The sequence below is a fragment of the Hypanus sabinus genome, chromosome 2, assembly GCF_030144855.1.
Source record: "Hypanus sabinus isolate sHypSab1 chromosome 2, sHypSab1.hap1, whole genome shotgun sequence".
Taxonomy (NCBI): Eukaryota; Metazoa; Chordata; class Chondrichthyes; order Myliobatiformes; family Dasyatidae; genus Hypanus; species Hypanus sabinus.
The window spans coordinates 127124833-127138751 of record NC_082707.1 but is presented as its reverse complement, the minus strand read 5'-3'; the positions used below and the strand labels follow the sequence as shown (position 1 = coordinate 127138751).

At 45.2% G+C, this 13919-nt stretch overlaps 1 protein-coding gene across 1 annotated transcript in view; it reads right to left on the bottom strand.

Annotated features, from left to right (window-relative positions):
• map3k9 (mitogen-activated protein kinase kinase kinase 9) overlaps positions 1-13919 on the bottom strand; it is a 373986-nt gene that overhangs the window by 45293 nt on the left and 314774 nt on the right. The window contains exon 4 of the mRNA XM_059990213.1: positions 9724-9872. Coding sequence (XP_059846196.1) covers positions 9724-9872 — 149 coding nt within the window. The remainder of the gene's footprint in view (positions 1-9723; positions 9873-13919) is intronic.

Sequence of the window (13919 nt, the reverse complement as noted above, 5' to 3'; positions counted from 1 at the left end):
TGGTCACTTCGTGCCCTCCTGAAGTCAACAACAATCTCTTTGGTTTTGTTCATGGACAGGTTGTTGGCTCTGCACCAGCCCGTTAGCTCCTGCACCTCCTCTCTGTATGCTGACTCATCGTTATTGCTAATGAGACCCACCACGATCACGTCATTGGCAAACTTGATGATGTGGTTCGAGCTGTGTGTTGCAGCACAGTCGTGGGTCAGCAGAGTGAACAGCAGTGGACTGAGCACACAACCCTGGGCCCCCCCCCCCCCCGTGCTCAGTGTGATGGTGCTGGAGATGCTGCTCCTGATCCGGACTGACTGAGGTCTCCCAGTCAGGAAGTCTAGGATCCAGTTGCAGAGGGAGGTGTTCAGGCCCAGTAGGTTCAGCTTTCCAGTTAGTTTCATTTCTGCTTCCTTATTGATGCTTGCTAAATGCTTAAGTGCTTGGTGGAGGGCGCTGATGCTTTTTTGCTGGTGGGGGTGGGGGTGGGGGGGAGTTGTTGCCCTGCTGCTGCTTGAGCATGGAGGCCTGAGGGTATTGGGGTTCTAATGTTTAGCTGTCATTCATTCTTTGGGGCACTCCTCTGTTTTCATGGTTCTTTGTGAAGAAAATAAATTTCAGGGTATACATGATATACATTTCTCTAACATTAAATGTACCTTTGAAACCTATTGAATGTAGGGAGAATAAAATGAGATTAATGACAATTGGTGAAAGCAGGGCTTCTCAACCTGGGCTCCATGGACCTCTTGCTTAGTGGTATTGGTTCATGGCATAAAAAAGGTTGGGAACCCCTGGTGTAAAGGGAAGTTGATGGTTGCTACAGACTCGACTGTAATCTACTACACAGAATATTGGAAATTTCTGCATCTGTACACTGAGGAAAACTGGATTAACATTACAGGCACAAAGTCTTTGGCAATGTGAAAGGCTGCTTCAGTTTGGTGGTAAACAGCTGCTATCCTGGGTCAGCCACCTCTAGCTCAAGAAACTTGGCACATAATCCAAGGAGGCTTCACTATCCAGACGGAGCACCACAGTGTCTCTCAGATAAGTTATGAAACTATGGCCCGGCCATGCAGGGAAGCACCAGCAAAGAGGATTGGGAGTTTTCCTAGAGTCTTGACCAACACTTCTTCCTCAAACAACCCTCCTAACACATGATATGATTATTTCATTGTTTGCTATGTGCAAGTGGACAAGTTACCAAATCTTCACAAGTGCCTAATCGACCACCATGAGAAATAAGATAATCAAAATGTACTAAATAAATAGATAATAAATAGCATTCTAAATAACTAAATAAGAACCGTGTCCTTACTTTAGAACATAGAAAATCTGGTAGATATGTTCACTATTTGTCCGTTTTATTGTGCATCTCAGAACAGTCAAACACGAGCAGTAATAGTAGTCGAATTAACTAAAATCTACTGTATCCTTGATTTGGTTACTGAATAAAACATTCAAGACTTTATAATATTTTAATCAGTTTCAAAAAGCATCTCAAGTAGTTTCCTTTTGAGAGCCATCTGACTTCAGTGTGCAACAGCAAGCGTTCAAACTGTTCATCATTCTCAATATAAAACTCTTGAAACAGTCGAGAATTGAGAGTGTGGGACTTTACTTACCGCTGTGATAACAGTATCTAATGATTTGTACAAACAATCACTTGGGTTTTTTGGGACAAGGTGGTGTTTGTGAATTACAATGAATGATAAGTACGTTAGTTACAGCCTTTTTCAAAAAAGTAATAACCCCATGGTGCATGCTCCCATTGATGCTGCTCTATCTGTTAGAAAAGCAAGAATGGTGATGAGCGGAATGTCCTTCTCTTTTAAAATTTGCTCAACAACCCAAAATATTGACTATCTTTTACTAGTTCTCTTGCAAGTAACAGCTCTTGAACGATCTTTTATGAAGTGAACATAACCAAAAAGCAAAGATTCAAAGGCTTGTTGCCTTACAAAGTTGATTCGCCCAACTGCAGAGCAAATTTTGTTGTCATAAGTATGTTGCACAATGTATCTTCCAGATTCTCATATATATAATCTAGAATGGTCAAGTGGCCAGCAATGGCAGATGAAAAGGCTTGATGAGGATATCATTGTGATGTTGAAGAACACTCTCAGGGGAACATCAAAGAGAAAGTTGGAAGTGATGGGCGATACGATTTATAATGTTTAGAAAGTACAGGTTTGGTTTAGTTGAGTTGAAGAAAGCAAAGCCTACACAGCAACCAAAAAGGCTGTAGCTGAGGCAGCAGAGGCAGGATCATCATGGGTATGGACTTTGTATGTCCAGAGGGGCAGAGAGTCGGACAGTCTATCCATCTTTTGTAAACTCTTCAGTAGTTGCATAGATACCTGAAGATTAGACTATCTGTTGAATGGAAGCGACCAACGACTCTGATAGAGGCCGATGCCAAGTTTTTTAAGCTCATCAGTGGGAGGTGGTGCTTTAGCACTGCTGGCCCACCACCTCGAGGGGGTCTTGATCATAAGTGGGCCGAAACTCCTGAAGATCAACTGATAATCCCACTGATGATAGCACAGGGCCGTTAACATCTTAGTTCAATTCAATTCTTATTTGTCTTTGATTAGGGTTGTTGCTGAGTGCAATTGTTTCAATTACATTAGGCAGCAAAGATTTTCTTTCCTGAATACTTTTGGGTGTCTTATGGATTTTGGGCTGTTGACCATGAAATTTCTCAATCATGCAACGTTATTCTGAAATTGAGAAAACGCAATCTGAAAAGTTTTCTATCTTGCCAAGGCATGCCTGGGCAGGGTGGCTGCTGCATTGGCAGGACATAAAGGTTATAAAAGCAGACACACACGCGCACCATTCTATACATTGTGTTGTAGATATTTTTGCCTCCTCTTCATTTAAACTGGTGCTTATGAAAAAATTTGTGAGTAATGAACAAGATAGGTGAAGGATTTCAATATTTAAGACAGATGTTTCCCAGAATAACTGATACCAAGAATAAGGAAGGCATTTTTTGCTGGTCCAAAAATCAAAATGGTCATCAATGACAGGCAATCCAAAGAACTTCTAGTAGAACTGGAGGAAATTACAAGGAAGGCATTCAAGGATGCTGTTGAAAATTTTCTTGGCAACTGCGAAGCACCAAACTACATGCAGCTGGTTGACAACATGCTTCAAGCAGACAAAACCATGAAATGTAACATGTCACTAAAGATTCATTTTCTGCATTCCCATTTAGACTCCTTCCCTGCAAATCTTGTCACTGTCAGTTATGAGTTTGGTGAAAGGTTTTACCGGGACATTGTGGTCATGGAGAACTGATATCAGAGCAACTGAAATCCATTAATGCTGACAGATTTTTGCTGGACACTTAAGCAAGAAGCCTCAGCCACTTAGTACAAGTGAAGACCAACAACAAAACACTTTAAGCTAAATTCAACTATTGCAAAGCATCAGCACCATTATGTATCCGTTAGTCCTGTAAAACCATAGATTTGCACCTTGGAAGGTTTCCAGGGCGCAGGCCTGGGCAGGGTTGTATGGGAGACCTGCAGTTGCCCAAGCTGCAAGCCTTCCTCTCTCCACACCACCAATGTTGTCTAAGCGAAGGGCACTAGGACCCAAGCAGCTTGGCACCAGTGTCGTTACAGAGCAATGTGTTTTTAAGTGCCTTGCTCAAGGACACAACAAGCTGCCTCAGCTGAGGCTCGAACCAGTGACCTTCAGGTGACTAGTCCAATGCCTTATCCACTAGGCCATGAGCCATCATTATGCAATTAAATGAATTATATTCAATAAAAGCTAATTTCTTGTTTCTCCAAATTCCTGCATGGTACATGTAGTCTAAAATTATATTTGTGTTCAACTTCAAGCAGTCTATCTGATGCACCATCAATAACTCACTCTGAGACGTAAAAGCGAGGTATTGGCTTTTATTGACTGGAAGAAGGAACAAGCAGTGGTTGACCACCATACTACATCCTGGAGACTGAGAGGCCGGGCTCAGGCCTTGATTGCCTTTACACCGGGGTCTGTGGGAGGAGCCACAGGAGCAGTCAGCAGGGGTCGTGTCCAGACAGGTATATGTAGTTCACCACATTCACCCCCTCTTGTTTTAAAAAGAGTCCCCATGTGGTGAAGTTACTTACAGGTTAAGTCTATCAGGTGGTCGAATCTGTCGCTGCGATCTACGTAGCACCAGCTGTGATTGCTCAGGTGCCGGTGGTGCTTGCATCGGAGACGGAGGTTGTGCTGGTTCCTGCCTAACTGGAGGTGTCAGCCCACGAGGCGTCAGTGATCCCTCACGCGGGTGTGAGGTGCCTGGTATATACGCGTACGAGACTCCCGGTATATGAGTGTCATGAGGAGTCTGTGTAGGGCTTGGTGTGCGCGGTGTCACCTCGGGTACAGGGTTCATAGTTACCGTGGAGTGTTCAGGGTAGTGGTCTGCTGCTCCTGCGGGCGCCAGGTCGCGGACGGAGACCCTGTCCTCCCGCCCATCAGGTAAGACCATGTAGGCATACTGGGGGTTCGCATGTAGAAGGTGAACCCTCTCAACCAGCGGGGAGTATTTATTACTCCTCTCATGTTTCCGGAGCAGCACTGGCCCTGGGAACGTCAGCCAAACTGGTAGGGTGGTCCCAGTGACAGACTTCCTGGGAAAAGAGAATAGGCGCTCGTGAGGGGTGGCATTGGTGAACGTACATAACAGAGAGCGGATAGAGTGCAGTGCCTCAGGGAGGACCTCCTGCCATTGAGAGACCGGCAACCCTTTTGACTTAAGGGTTAAAAGTGTGGCCTTCCACACTGTGGCATTCTCCCTCTCCACCTGTCCATTTCTCCGGGGATTATGACTCGTGTTCCGACTAGTAGCAATGCCCCTAGCTAGCAGGTACCAGCGCAGCTCATCACTCATAAAGGAGGACCCTCTATCACTGTGGATATAGCAGGGATATCCGAACAGAGTGAAGAGCTGGCGCAGGTCTTTTATGACGGACGTGGTAGTGGTGTCGGGGCAAGGAATGGCAAAGGGGAACCGCGAGTACTCGTCGATAATATTGAGAAAATAGACATTGTGGTGGGTAGAGGGAAGGGGGCCCTTAAAGTCAACACTCAGTCGCTCAAAAGGGCGGGTGGCCTTGACAAGTTGCGATGTTTCAGGACGGTAGAAGTGCGGTTTGCACTCAGCGCAGATTTGGCCGTCCCTGGTCATCGTCCTGATGTCCTCCAGGGAGTACGGCAGGTTCCGGGCTTTCACGAAATGGTAAAATCAGGTGACCCCCAGATGGCAAAGATGTGCATGGAGGGCGTATAGCTGGTCGAGCTGTGCGCTAGCACACGTTCCCCAGGATAGGGCATCAGGGGGCTCATTGAGTCTGCCAGGCCCGTACAGGATATCATAGTTGTAGGTGGAGAGTTCTATTCTCCACTGCAAAATTTTATCATTTTTGATTTTGCCCCGCTGTTGGTTGCTGAACATGAACGCAACCGAGCGCTGGTCGGTCAGCAAGGTGAACTTTTTGCCGGCGAGATAGTGTGTCCAGTGCCTAATAGCTTCCACTACGGCCTGGGCTTCTTTCTCCACCGCGGAGTGCCGAATTTCAGAGCCTTGAAGGGTACGAGAAAAGAATGCTACTGGCCTGCCTTCCTGATTGAGGGTAGCAGCCAGAGCGAAATCGGAGACGTCACACTCTACTTGGAAGGGAATGGTCTCATCCACCGCATGCATCGTAGCTTTGGCAATGTCCCCTTTAATGCCATTGAAGGCCGCACGGGCCTCGGCAGAGAGGGGAAAAGTGGTAGACTTGACCAGGGGGTAGGCCTTGTCAGCATAATGGGGGACCCATTGGGTGTAATAGGAAAAGAAGCCCAGGCACCGTCTGAGGGCTTTGAGAGTGGTGGGAAAAGGGAGTTCTAACAGGGGGTGCATACGGTTGGGATCAGGGCCAATGACCCTGTTTTCCACGACATACCCAAGGATAGCGAGTTGGGTGGTTCCAAACACACATTTGTCCCTATTATAAGTAAGGTTCAGGGCTTCAGCCACTTGGAACAATCATTGGAGGTAGGCGTTGTGATCCAGCCAGTCATGACCACAGACGGTGATGTTATCCAGATAGGGAAATGTGGCCTTCAGTTGGCACTGGTCCACCATCTGGTCCATTTCCCTCTGGAAGACTGAGACACCATTTGTGACACCAAATGGAGCGCACAGGAAGTGATAGAGCCTGCCACCCGCCTCGAAGGCGGTGTAGGGACGGTCCTCTGGGTGGATGGGGAGCTGGTGATAAGCCGATTTCGGATCTATTGTCAAGTACACCTTGTACTGAGCTATCTGGTTGACCATATCCGTGATGCGGGGTAGGGGGTACGCGTCAAGCTGCGTGGTAGGGGGTATGCGTCAAGCTGCGTGAACCTATTGATGGTTTGACTATAGTCCATGACCATCCTATTTTTCTGCCCAGTCTGAACAACAACCCCCTGGGCCCTCCAAGGGCTTGAGCTTGGCTCAATGATCCCCTCCCTGAGCAGCCGCTGCACCTCTGACTGAATGAAGGCCCTGTCCCCCGCGCTGTACCTCCTGCTTTTAGTTGCCACAGGTTTACAGTCAGGGGTCAGGTTGGCAAACAGTAGTGGGGGAGGGATCTTGAGGGTGGAGAGGCTGCAAATGGTGTCAGTAGCGCAGCTGTCGGCATGGTGCTGGGTGGGATGTGTGGTTCGGTGTGTGTGTGTGGTCAGTAGCGGGGTATATGGCGAAGTCCCACAAAACTGAGGATTCCTGACAGTGAGTGGTGGGAGGGGCCCATCATATGCCATAGTCACACGTTCAAGATGGCTCTGGAAGACCAGCCCCAATAGTACAGGTGCGCACAGTTGAGGCATGACCAGTAGCGCAAAGTTCCGATATTCTGTGCCCTGCACCACCAATGTCGCTACACAACCCACCCAGATGTCTGTGGAATACGACCCAGAAGCCAAGGTGATCCTCTGGCTTACCGGCCGTGTCACAAGTCTGCAGCGTTGCACTGTGTCAGGGTCAATAAAACTCTCGGTGCTGCCCGTGTGAAACAGGCAGCTGGTCCTGTGCCCCTCCACCAGGATGTCCATCATTGACCTTGCAAGCTGGTGTGGGGCGCTTTGGTTGAGGGTTACAGTGGCCAGAGTTGAACTGCCGTCTTGGTGCCCGGTAAACACCGGCAGGGCGGGGGAGGGGCATGTTGACGCCGACAAAGATGGCGGCCCCCATGTCTCACACGCAGCGCTGCCCGACCCCGCTCATAGTTTAGACTTACAGACCTTGGTGAAATGGCCCTTATTCCCGCAGCTGGAGCAGGTTGCTTCTCGGGCCGGGCACCATTTTCAGGGGAGCTTTTCGAGTCCACAGAAATAACACAGCTCAGGCTTTCACTTGGCCGCAGCCGTGGTCGGGTTCGGGGGGTTCGTGGAATTGCGACTGGCAGCGGCATTGACGAATTCGCTCGCGGAAACCGGCGGAGGCGGGGTCTGAGGTGTCCACGGAACCGGCGGGGAATCACGCAGCTGGACAGCGTCAGCGTTGTGCAGAGCAGCCTCCAGCATGTCGGCCATCTCGATTGCTGAGCGTAAGGTAAGATCAGCATTTTCCAGCAGCCGCTGACGCACATGCACTGACCTGATTCCTGTAACAAAGGCGTCTCGTACTAGCAGCTCCGCATGCTGTTCTGCCGTGAGAGTTTTCCAGTCACAAGTTCGAAGAAACTCGGCGCTCGACTCTGCAGGCCGCTGTCATCCCGTAGCTAAATGATGTCTTGCGTAGACGGTGTTCACCGGCCGCAGGTACTGTCTTTTGAGGGCATCCAGTGCCCCTACGTAGGTCGGCAGGCCCCTGATAAGTGAGTAAACTTTCAGGGTGACCCTTGAGAGGAGAATTCAGTGCATAACAGCAGGTTCAGTTGCACGAACCTCCTCCAAGTATGATTGGAAGCATGCAAGCCAGAGTTCAAAGGCAAGAGCTGCTTCAGGGTCTTGGGGGTCCGAATCCAATCTTTCCAGACGTAAAACGGTTTCCATGTTTTAAAACTTACAGTCAATAAAATTTATGCACCATCAATAACTCACTCTGAGACGTAAAAGCAAGGTATCGGCTTTTATTGACTGGAAGAAGGAACAAGCAGTGAGTGACCACCATAGTACGTTTTGGAGACTGAGAGGCCGGGCTCAGACCTCCATCACCTTTATCCAGGGGTCTGTGGGAGGGGCCACAGGAGCAGTCAGCAGGGGCGTGTCCAGACAGGTATATGTGGTTCACCACACGGGGTCTGTGGGAGGAGCCACAGGAGCAGTCAGCAGGGGGCGTGTCCAGACAGGTATATGTAGTTCACCACACTATCATAACCACAAATATTTCTGAGGAAGCAACACTTCCAAAAAAATTTACGGGCCAGCGTTATTTGATCTAGTGACTTATGCAAAACTGTACTCAGAACTTCACTAACTGCTGGCAAAATCAGTTCCTCTCCAATCAAATGGGGCTTTCCAGATTTAACAATGAGCAATCAAATGTATGAAACACACAAACTATCACTGTTTTGTTATGAAATGATGGCAAACCTGTTTTGAAATATTTTCTGTTTTTGAACGTTTTCATGAAATGATTGCCACTAAGCCAAGTTCTTCTTTGCTTTATCAGAGTGTATTCTCTCCAAATGTGCAGGAGCCTAGATGGTTTCATTGCCTCATTTGAAAATACCTTTTCACACAACAGACATGCTGGCCGCTGTTGGTTGGTTGCTGCTGGTATAAATCCATATTTCAGATACTCCATGCTATACAGTCTACACTTCTTTTTCATTTGGTCTGCTTCTGATATTTTTATTATGGATTAACGACCAGTCAATTGCTTTTGTTTAAGTCCAACCTCCCTTAAGCACAGCGATCAACAAAGGGGAAAGTTATGACATCTTCATTGCTCAGGGAAAACCTGACTCTCTGCCTGAAGGTAATAAGCGGGGTGGCGATACCTTGGTTGGGCCTTGATCTAGAGAAATGCTGTCAAGACCATTCTGAAGGTCAGATTCTGAACTTTACCCCACTGAATGCCATACACTAATTCACAGGAATTATGTCACTGCATGATTAGAATATGGGAATCACACTAATTAACACTGTACTACAGTAGTGAACAGCAATAATTTGTGGGTCAGGCCCAAAAATAACAATTTCTTCAGTCCAAATTTCTCATAATATGCCAAATAGAGTGGTGCCACATTGCTTTTCAACAACTGTAACACACTTCAAGCAAAGTCTAAAAGAATGTTGGGTTAGCAAGAGATTAGGTGATTACGTGATCATTGTAATCAATGATGAGGCACTGAGGATCAAATGCTTATCACAAACAATTCATTTATTAAATTAAGGTCCTCAGCTGCTCCCTTGATACCAAGCCCCCCCCCCACCCCTTAGAAATTCCCACTGTTCCCAGAGGAGTGATACCTTCCACTTTGCAAGCCACTGCTCTGTACACCTGGACTCTCAAATAGATCTTTGCCTTGGCAAGTGGGAAAGGTAATTAGGCTTCTTTGTACAAAAAAAAAACGGCTTTCAAAGGTATCCTTTAAAATGTATTTTGCCTTGTCAGAAAAAAATGCCATGTCCTTGACAAAAATACAAAATGTTAGAACAATTTAATGTGACTTTCAATCTTACAGTATTTCTATTTGCAGATGATGGCAGAAGGTTTCATTTTGATGAAAGCAAAGACTTTACCTTCCATGAGTTTGCTGAAAAGCTCTGGACAGGTGGAGGGAATGGGAAGGGCCAGTTTATTCATAGCCACTCCATAAGCCACAGCAAGCCCATCGATCCCTCTGAATGGAACTTCTCCTGTCAGCAGTTCCCACAACAACACTCCGTAACTAAGAACAAGAAGATTCTTGGTTAAAAAAAAATTAAAAGTAGCTGTAAAATACATTGTAATATTTAAAGCAGTGATCTGCAAGTAGGCGATGTAATCTAACTCAACCATTTTTTAATATAATCACAGGAAATAACCAGGAAAGACCAGAGAAATCAGCAGAGAAATAAACAATTTCAGCACAAAACCTTAATTGTGCTTTCTCTCAAGTAGTAAGGCTGATAAAGATTTGACTTAAGTTTCACTTTTAAAAAAACTAATGTATCTTTGATTATTCCAATTTAGAAAGAGGCAAATTAAATGGTAGAACTATACGTCACAGAAACCAACTGAGTCTATGTTGACCATCAAGTATCCATTTGCACTCATCCGATCAACACTAATCCTATTTTATTCTTGCCACATTCCCATCAACTCCCTCCCTCACTGGAAGCCACCTACACTTACAATCTAGCCAATTAATTTTATATCCTTGGGTGTGGGAGGAAATCAGAACACTGGGAGAAAACCCAGGTGGTCACAGAGTGAACAAGCAAGCTCCACTCAGACAGCACCCGCTGTTCACTGGAGCTATGAGGCATCAGCTCTGCTGGCTGTGCCACTGACCCACCCCAAGGGATAAACAAGGCAAAAAAAAGATATTGGTCTGTCAAACCATGAGCACAATTTTTAGGACAGAGCACAAAAGACTTTGGTTCAAACTGAGGAATAACAATAAAACAAAGTCCTTTGTAAGTCTCCTACTTATGAAATGCAATGGATCCCGGGTAAGACAGCAACAGGAAAATGACAGAATTACTAAATATGCATTTGGATATTGTGTTACGATCATTTTATACGGAGATGAACGGAGGTGGGCTGAACCATTTGTCCATGTTCATCCTATTGGCTGGTATCACATCCTTTCAAGAATTCTGTCACTGATACTTAACACAGGCTGTGAATCTATTTCATGCTCTAATTTTTGAAAATATCCATTCCTGCACAAGCCGTCTTTGAGATTTATACAAACATTGTTAGAATTGACATCAAAAACTGCACAATGCTGGAGGGATTATAAGTAATCGCAAAACTACTTGTTATTGATCCACTCAACTCCCTGTTTTCATATCAGAGGTTTGGGAGTGAGTTTAGAGATAAGAAGCCTAGGAAACATTGTTTGTAAGCTGATGTCCCCTCACAAACTAGCCTTGGTTTGATTTAGCACTGTGCGCCCCCCTACATTGCCTGAATCTACACTGTGTCTCCTGCACCATTAAGTGTATCACTTGCCTCATGGTAATGCTTTCTGACTCACTCTCAAAGTGTGAGATATTTAACATGGGTAGGGGCTGGTCCAGAAGACATTTAGAGCAATGAAGTTCTGCAAGATATACGAAGTCGAGGAAGAATTAAAATGAAGAGAAAACCTACAAAATGGTCACTGGGTGTAATATACAAGTTGAGCAGTGGAAATGGGGGAGACATTCATTGAGAAAGGAGAGGTGGGTTCAAGGGACAAAGGAAGGAGGGGCAAGCAATCAGACAGAGAGATGGAAAAAAAGGAGAGTCAAGCGGATAGAGAGGGAACGAGGGAACTAAATAGAAATTAAAGAGGAAGCAACATTTTAGATACTTTCCTAAAGTTTAATCACCTCCTGGAACAACTGTAGCTTCCAAGAATACCTTCAGGTCAAAAATATTCATAAGTATTTCTTAACTGATCCAATAATATCATTGTACCTTCTGTGATCCAGCACATACTCAAAGGTTTGTGTTGTCTCAGGTAGAGGCATGAGAGAGAGATAGATAAAGAGATAGAGAGAGGGAGAAAGAAAGAAAAAACACTCTTGGACACATGGATGCCAACCAGTGTCCCAAACACTGGCTGTTCATTGTATGCAGTTCCATGCAGCATGTTCAGTTTTTCAAAACACCAGGCAATATGTGGATTACATGCATTTGTATGTTCTTCCAGACCCTCAGTCTCATAATCAACAGCAATATTTTAATGCCTGTTACCTAACCTCAGTCACTGCAGGGCTCAAATATTTATATTGGGTTCAAGGCAGGTGGAGTATACATGTAGATTAAATGTCCCAGTCCCCATCAGGGAATGTGACACCCATCCAGGTAATCATTTGGAATGTGTGTGCCTCAGGGCAAACCTTCAGTCTGTTTGATTTTGCAACTACTTCTAGGATGCACATGTAAGAAATTTCAAATGCACAGAGCCTTAGTCAACTTGGGATCAGAGTGTCAAAATTGATTTTAAAAAAACAACCCAATGGTGCTGGTTGAGGAGCTGCTGCCTCACAGCACTAGTGACCCAGGTTCAATCCCAGAATACGTGTGTTCTCATCGCAACTTCATTGGTTTGCCCTCAAATCTCAAAAAGCATCCAAACTGGTCAATTAGCAATTCCAGCTGCTCTCAGCATAGGCACATGTGGAATCTGGGAGGGGTTAATGGCATTGTGGAATTAATAAAAACTGAGTAAGTCTCAAATCTTTTCTAGTCAATAATGACTTGTTGGGCTGTAGGATGCATTTCTTTTTGCATAACTCTTTGGACTCAGGTTGGGGTTGGATTAGCTGAGGCAAGGTGAATGACCTCTCACCCATGCAAATCATAACTTTTGACCTCAGCAAGTGGATTACACCAGTTACCACTGAATTTAATTTCACCTAGTTTAAAAGCAAAGGACAAGCATCCTGTCATCAACCTTGTGATGTAGGTGGCTCAAGTGAGGGACTAGGACTGAAGGGCTGAACAAGGTGTCCAATCACTTTCATCTTCTCATCACCTCTTCAGTACATTCCTTTTTTAATAAAAAAAGGAATTGCAGTGGAAGTCTGCAGTACAAAAAATGAAGAAAGTGGGCTGATCATGGTGAAATGTCTAAGGTCCTGAAAGAGAAATGACAGGGTAGATGTTGAGATATTTTCACAAGTTGGGGAGTCGCATGCGAAGAGAAGTTGTTACAAAACTATGAGCTGGAGGTGTGTTGGAACAATTTCTCACATGATAAAGGTTGATGATCCTCTAGAATTCCCTGCTCTGGAGAGCTGTGGAGGCAGGGTCAATGGAGGTACTTGGGGAAATGGTGCAGAAGAGATGCAGCTTGGGGCAGATTAAGCCTTGGTCACATTGAGTGAATGGGCAGGCTTAAGGGGCTGGATGATCAACACCTGCTCCAATTTTTCAACTACAACTACAGCCTGAAGATATGCACCACCAGCTTCTACCCTGCTGTTATAACACTATTAAATAGTTCCCTAGTATAATAAGATGGATTCTTTATTTTCTTCCCTGTTATGTTTACCTGCACTCTACTTCCTCTGTAGTTGTTAGACTCTATGTATTGTATTATTGTTCTACCTCAGTATGAAAAGTGTGCAGGACAGGGTCTTCACTGTATTGCAGTACATGTAACAATAATAAACCAATTCCAACTAACTACAATTCCATTTTTTTAATATTCTCAGAATCGGGTCCATTATCACCAGCATGCATTGTGAAATTTATTAACTTAGCAGCAGCAGTTCAATGCAATACATAATAACATAGAGAGAAGCAGAAATAAGTAAATCAATTACAGTAAGTACATATATATGCATATTGAACAGATTAAAAACAGTGCAAAAACAGAAATAATATACATTTTTAAAAAGTAAGGTCGTGTTCATGGGTTCAATGTCCATTTAGGAATCATAAGGCAGAGTAAGAAGTTGTTTCTAAATTACTGAGTGTGTGCCTTCCGGCGTCTGTACCTCTTTTCTGGCAGAAACAATGAGAAGGAGGCATGTCCTGGGTGATGGTGGTCCTTAATAATGGATATCGCTTTTCTGAGGCATTGCTCCTTGAAGATGTCTTGAGTACTATGGAGGCTAGTACCCAAGATGCAGCTGACTAATTTTACAACTTTCTGTAGCTTCTTTTGGTCCTGTGCAGTAGCCCCCACCCCACACCCACACACCAGTCAGTGATGCAGCCAGTCAGAATGCACGGTATATCTTTTGAAGTTTTTGAGTATTTTAGTTGACAAACCAAATCTCTTCACGCTCCT